Source organism: Gossypium hirsutum, chromosome A10 (assembly GCF_007990345.1).
Source record: "Gossypium hirsutum isolate 1008001.06 chromosome A10, Gossypium_hirsutum_v2.1, whole genome shotgun sequence".
Lineage (NCBI taxonomy): Eukaryota > Viridiplantae > Streptophyta > Magnoliopsida > Malvales > Malvaceae > Gossypium > Gossypium hirsutum.
Window position 1 is genome coordinate 87,867,159 of NC_053433.1, and position 6,953 is coordinate 87,874,111.

General features: G+C 33.0%; 1 protein-coding gene across 10 annotated transcripts; it reads right to left on the bottom strand.

Annotated features, from left to right (window-relative positions):
• Nucleotides 1–3,417: 3,417 nt before the first annotated feature.
• LOC107896828 (cullin-1) lies at nt 3,418–6,953 on the bottom strand. Of its 10 annotated transcripts, none has more exons than XR_005903330.1 (10): nt 6,770–6,953; nt 6,500–6,644; nt 6,137–6,270; nt 5,246–5,289; nt 4,861–4,909; nt 4,722–4,769; nt 4,289–4,294; nt 4,128–4,214; nt 3,885–4,024; nt 3,583–3,760 (listed from the first exon to the last, which is right to left on the bottom strand). XR_005903330.1 is itself a non-coding variant. In XM_041078912.1 (9 exons), exons 3-9 carry the CDS (start codon nt 6,215–6,217, stop codon nt 3,632–3,634), a joined length of 468 nt encoding a protein of 155 aa, XP_040934846.1. In that variant the 5' UTR covers nt 6,218–6,267; nt 6,500–6,644; nt 6,770–6,953; the 3' UTR covers nt 3,418–3,631. The 10 variants fall into 10 exon arrangements, 8 of the variants coding, with proteins under 8 accessions (XP_040934846.1, XP_016677600.1, XP_016677598.1 ...); XR_005903329.1 differs by having other exon boundaries at nt 4,289–4,318; XM_041078912.1 differs by lacking the exon at nt 3,885–4,024 and having other exon boundaries at nt 3,418–3,760; nt 4,289–4,318; nt 6,137–6,267.

The window sequence follows — 6,953 nt, forward strand, 5'->3', positions numbered from 1 at the left end:
ATCATGTGTTGTGGTAGTTATCATGAAATATAACTTTAAAACTGTTAGTACAAATCTCCGGTGAGGAAAATCTCGAACATACGAACGAAACTCAAACAGGAAAAGGAGAAATAGGATAAGGCTCTAAGGCATGTATCAAGCCACTATCTTTAAGGTTATATTCTCCCCCATCTATCTTCGGTATGCAGATGAGTTCCAAGAAAATTAACCTCAAGGATACAATGAAGCCAATGACTATTTGCATTTTGCACTGATGAGAATAGTTCACTAAGCACTAAGCAATATATAGCAAGAAACTCAATTTCTACAAAGAATTTCTGCAATAACTCTTTATAAAACAATCTAATAATATTAGAAAATAAGGAAGGATAGAAAGAATTTTTAGAACTTGTTGGTGTGATTTCCAAATGAAACCCCATTCTTATTTATAGGAATTTGCATGTCTCTTCATAGAGATATCTTTCAATAGGTGCCTTTATGAATAAATAATAATAATAATTATTATTCATTTAATTTTAAAACTATTCAAATAGTATTGTTTGAATAGTTATAAATCTTTTTCAAAAATCAAGTTATATAACTTTTGACCAATGATCAAAATATTTTTCTTTTGATTAATTACACTCATTCATTTATAGTTATTGGAATACTATAAATATTTGAAAATGTTCTAACAAACTTCATAAACAAGATTATGCCATCAACGAATAGAAGGTGTTATAGGTTAGACCATCTCATAGATATTTTAATCAGGTTCCAAATTTTCCTTCATATGCATTCTCGATACTAAGGCAAAGGGTCACCTTGTTGGATCATTTTATAAGGCTTAAAGCTCTCAAGACATTGTCCATTAACTAGAACTAACAACATGGAGGTCAAGATGTAGTCCATAATAAATGAAATGCACTTATAGTATGGTTATCAATCCTCAACAGACCTCCTATTCCTTTCCCAGGTTTCTAGAGGATATTGGAATTGTAATACTCATAGCCAACTCTAGTGGACAAAATCAAGGTTGCAATAGAGTTGGAATAGGCTTGTGAGGCTCGGAAGTTAGGAGTCCATTTTTGTAAGGTTAAGAAACGACATTAACAAACCAATGACCTTCTTTTAAGACATAATCATAGTAAACAACACACATGAATTTAATCAAAAAGCAGTCTTGCCTTAATGCTCCTTTTGACTTCTACAGAGCTTGGAGTCTCATTTTGAGAAAGAAAAAAAGCTCATAGCCTTGTCAAACACTTTAATAATGAGAATGTGCTCCCATTTCTTTCTAGTTTTGTGCTTATCCTATTTTGAAAGAAGCATATGCAATTCACTCTCTTATTCCATTACAAAGCTTTCTTCGATTTCCTCATCTTTTGACTCCACATCCATGATGTCATTCTCCAGTACTAGTTTATCTCAGAATGCGACTGATGACTTGATCAAGGTGTCTTTGTAAAACTTCAATTTGGATGGGTAGGCCTCTTTTTCTATTGAAATCGGTTCTTTAGTTCTTTTTTTTAGTTTAATTTCTTCCTTAACTCTATGTTTGGATTGTATAAAAACAAGGGAAAGCAAAAAGGAAAGGAAGGGAATGCAATATCATTTTCATTGTTTGGAAAAAATTTTATATTAAAGCAAGGGAATGTAAGGGGAGTTGAATATCCTTTACTTTCCCTTAAATTACCCAGTTTTTAATTACCCCAATTTGGAGGGGAAAAGTTGAGGAAAGGAAAGTGATGTTTCCTTTAAAATGCAAAATGTCATTGTTATCCTTTTAGCTTTGTAGGTAAGTTGTTTTATAAAAAAGATAAAATGAAAAGAACTATTATAAGTAGTAGTATATTGTCACTCAAAGGTAGGACCCATCTAGAGAACGTGATTTAGATTCTTGAAGAACCTTAGGAGTATAAGCTTATTAAGGTAGTAGTTGTATTTATTTAGGAATATTTAGTTATGCAAATTTTCACATGAAAAAAAAAATAATTGCAAAAAAAAACCATCAACCTTTGGAGGGCTTTTGGATATTGCCCCTAACTTCTTTTTTTTCTGATTTCGACCCTCAATGTAATGGATTTTTTTAGACATCAACCCAGCTAAAACGGTAATCATCAGCTGACCATTAGTCAATGGCTGGTCAAAAATATTGGTCTATGTGGCATGCCAATTGGCTGATGATGTGGTAGACATTCAAATAATAATACTGACGCGTCAAAAAAATTAAACAACTTTAATAAACATAAACAAAAAAAAACCCTAAATCCCCAAAATCATCTCAAACCCCCAAATTTGAAACTTTCCCTAAATTTTAAAATCTCCAACTCGTCAAGTTCCTTAAATAATGAATCCCCAAATCCATAACATCTAAAATCTCCGTTGAATCCCTAAAATCTTCAACAAACCCTTTTTTGAATCATTGATTGAGGGATTTTTCTACATCCTTAATCCCTTGGAACTAAATCGTGAAATCCCTAATCTTTCCAGAAATTTTTATTTTTCTTCCTTATCGTCTGAAATCATGGATTTACATAGTTCGAATAGTCAGTCTAGAGGTTAGGTAACACATGGTTAAAAAAAATCACATATGAAAATATTGTTACTTTATCACGGAGGGATATGTCTACGATGGACCAGCAGTAAAATGTCACTACAATAAGTTAGCTCCAAGGGACACTTCATGGAGCCACTGCAGCAAAATTGATTTTTAGCGACGTTTTTTAAGGTCTTTAGCGGCGCTTTTACAAGCGCCGCAAAAAACACCGCTATAAATGGCGCCACTAGAGTTTGCGGCGTTTATTTGAAAAAACGCCGCTAAAGATCATGACATTTACGGTACTTTTTCCACAAACGCCGCTAAAGATCATGACCTTTAACGGCGCTTTTCCTACAAAAGACGCTAAAGATCATGACCTTCAGCGACGCTTTTTCTACAAACACCGCTAAAAATCACAACCTTTAGCAGCGCTTTTCTCAAAAACACCGCTAAAAGTCATGAAATTCAAAAAAAATATTACAAAATATTATAAAAGTCATGAAAAATATAAAAAATTTAAAATTCATTATCAAATTAAATTTTCTATTAAAATTATTAAAATTTTAACTTTAAAACTAAATAAAAAAATTAATGAATTTAAATTTAGAATTTAAAATAATAAATTAATAACACAATTAAAATCCAAAAGTTAGAACTCAAGTTATCTTAAATATTAAAATAAAAATAAAAATTTAGAATCAAAACTAAAATAAATAATAAAAATTAGATTAAATAATAAATATAAATGAAATAAAGACTTAATTCCCATGTGAAATATCAACATTGATTATTTAAATTGATTAACTAAGTCAAAATTGCAATTTGTGTTTTTCTTCTTTCAACTCAAATAAAAATAAAATGTTTAAACAAAACAATTAAATAAAAAATTAGAATAATTAGTTGACACGAGATTATTATTAAGTATATGCAAAAATGCAAGTAGACGATTACAAAATAGGGTGTAGCTTTTGATCAACTAATTATTTGATCCTACTGCAGGTTCTATCTATAATCTGCTTAACTAACAACAAACATAAGACACTCTAATACTTTTTTGCACATAAAATATCTAAAAGTCAACCTGAATTCGGATTCATAGCACATACGGTGTCAACTGCATGTTATCATCCTTATTCGCTGCTGCAATGCCTCCCACAAGCATTCGTAGAGGTAGGAGCTAGTCATTATGTGCCTCCTGCAAATTGTTCTTGGACCGCAATCTAGTGTAGTTGGTTTTTCCTGTTCCATTTGCCACCAGTCAAAACATAAAAGAGCTATTGCCACACAAAAGTAATCATCAAAACGATATCCAGAAAAACAATATACAGTTAAATTATGAGAATGCAAAAATACAAAACGATACCGCTATTCTTAGATCTCACAACATTACTTTCCCATCATAAGATGAAGAAAGTAAATAAAGAGGAGACGTAAATGATTTATAACTTGGCCAGAATCCTGTTGTGACAACAGTCACTGTCAAATCAATCCTAGGATGTGCAGCTGAGTTTAGATATTAGAACAGTCACTGTCAAATCACCAGGATGTTTTAGATGAAATCATTGAACACGATCCTTATTAAAAATTTAGATATTAGAACACAAACCTTGTGGAAGAGAGTATGGTTTTGAAAACAGTCGGCCACATATGCCATATACTTGTCGTGCAGCTTGATTATTTTCCTTATAAGGACCTGATGAGTAGAAGATAATCAACATCCATAGTGATTTCAAGAAAATCCATAGCTGTAAAAGTTAGGATGTTTACCTGTTCCTGCACACCCGGAGCATTTGAAGCCTATGTAAATGAGTGAATATCAGCACTTAGAACCAAAAGGTTAATATTAGAAACAATTAAATTATGCAGATTATCATCTATTCCATCAAGGGTTGGGAAAATCATAGTCTAAAGTAGTTGGTGCATCAAAGGCATATCAAACTTAACAGTTAGGAGAACTGCACAAACACAACAATAATGATGATAAATAAACACCTTGCCAGCTTGAAATGCTTAAATACTACTTTGCACCCATTCTGTTAGTTTAAGAAAAATATTCCACCCCCTCAATAAATTGCTATCCAAGAAGAACCTTCATGACTTAGTTTAGCAAAGAAAAAAAAAACCAATAAACGTATCCACCATCCAGCAATCATACTTGCTATCATAGAAGGACAACAACAAAATTAACATAGTTACTCACAGCATCTTCTGCCTGTTGAACCAAGGTTGTACCTTTAGCAGTAACATGCTGCAACAAGGAAGTACTTTAGGTTTAGTTTTAGGGACATGAGAAAGAAGATCAATTGGTTTGCAGAATAGAGAAAACAAAATATTCAGACCTGCTTGAATATGTACCAACTTTTGCAGCTCTGCGAGGTTATTCTGACACTAATTTGTAAAGAATGTTCAGAGAACAGAATATTGTTCCAATTTCAAGGCCAAAAAAGTTCAACAAGCGCAGGAGAAGCAGAGATATGTACAACTAGAACATGTGATTAAATGGCAATCAAGCATCATCAGCATCATCAGCATCATCATTTTTTTATTAGATAAATGAAAAGGAGAGAAGGAAAAAAAAGGACATATCATACATCCATACCAAAATCAACACATTGAAATGCATAGAAAGTGAAATCATGAGCATGGTTTTAAAATAGATAAGACTATTTTTAGAGAACACTCCATGGAGAAAAAAAAAAGAGTGCATAGCAATGAAATACTTACACCTTATCAAAGAGATAAGCCTTTCCATGCCCGCAGTGGAAAGACTGAAACATAGGTTAAGGATGGGGTTACTATGACTCTATGATGCTGAACAACACAAGATGTAATTTAGACAAAAATGAGAAGCATGGCCATGATGAAGAGAAAGATTAGACAGAAAATGCGCTTGGTAACACAAGTGGCTTTGCTCCTAGACTATGCAAGAAGCCCTCTATGAACATTGGAACCAGTCACTGCATCTACAATAACATTGATGATAATAGTCCCGAAAAAAAGAGGGGTAGGTGGTTTTTCAATATATGATACTGATGTAAAACTAAACATGATAGGCTGACATACAACCTACTTATTTTACTCTTCCTTATGTCTCAACTCTTAAATTCCAACTTCACAAATATCAAACACTATCTTAGGCTTAGACAAAAAAATAACCTCCAATTGAACCAGCCATTGTCTATTAAAGAACTGATACATAATCAAAAGAAACAGGAAGCTATGACTTAATATTTTCTATCACCAATTAAAAGCCTCCGTAGAAAAACAAAAAAGAGGAAGCTAAGGTCAGTCACTTTCCGTAGACAATGACTCGTTCATCCATCAAAGTTGTAAGCATATATTAATCCCTTAATTGCAAAATAAAATAAGGAAATCACATAGAAGGTTGTGCGCAAAAATTGCTGGGGATTCGTATTATCAAAGAGAGACAGTATAACCAGAACTGAAGAATAATCAATCTATTTCAGTTAAACCATTATTCCTTAATATTATTTACTACGTTCCATAGCCCAATAAAAGCTTGGGGAACCCCAGAATGAAGTAAATAGCATAATAACAATGCATAAAGCAATTCGTGGAAGAAGAAAAGAGAGATCAAAGGATTTTGCTGGAAACCTTAGAAATAATGTCGTCAATGAGAGCCAGATGGGTAAAGCAGTGCTTGCAGCTATAAACGCGTCCTTCAAGAGTGATCATGAATATCCTTCCCGTTTTGTTTTTAGTTTCCAACTATCAATATATTAAACCTTCTAGAAAAAGAGAAAAGAAATAAAATTCAAACAACTGACTAAACAAAATAAAAGCATAGGAAAATGGTATGGATCGAGAAAGATGCCAAATATGAAGGGAAAGTAATCGCGGACGTGTCTTCTATAAAATTTAACAGCAAGCGGTTACAGAGAGATCATTTGAGATATGAAAATGGTGATGAAATCGGAATCGAGCCAATCCTTAAATAATAATCTATACAATACCCACCGCAAAATATGAATTTGACGACTTGAGCGCAATTATTATACTCTTATAAAATCAAAATCTTCGTATAATCCCATCCCTGATCTAGTTCAATAGCCTTGCGCTCCATTGTTGTAAAAGCGGAGCTAAGATTTCTTCAGATTAAAATCTGTAAAAGCACATAAACAAAACAATAAAAATCAAACAATCAACAAAACCCTAGCATGAGCATTGGCTCTTTCTTCTCAGCCGAATCTCGACCAGATTTCCTAGAACTCCCCTTTCTACTACTACCTTTGAAGAAATGAAAAGGAAAAAGAAGTGTGATTGGTGTAGGTGTATTGACTTGTGTTGCTGGAAATGGGAAATTTGGGGGCAAATTTTGAGAGTTATTTGGGGGATTTAGGGCGCGACGAAGATGAGAAGAAGAGGGAGTAATGAGCGGGTAACAAAAAAGGGAGAAATGGGAAATTTGGGT

Bases quoted from the DNA above. Each gene is read 5' to 3' on its own strand.
- LOC107896828 (XM_041078912.1), bottom strand. From the start codon at position 6,217: ATGATCACTCTTGAAGGACGCGTTTATAGCTGCAAGCACTGCTTTACC. The intron at 5,290-6,136 runs GTTTCCAGCAAA...CCTATGTTTCAG, and splicing joins TTGACGACATTATTTCTAAG to TCTTTCCACTGCGGGCATGG. The intron at 4,770-4,860 runs GTCTGAATATTT...TCCTTGTTGCAG, and splicing joins GTTGGTACATATTCAAGCAG to CATGTTACTGCTAAAGGTAC.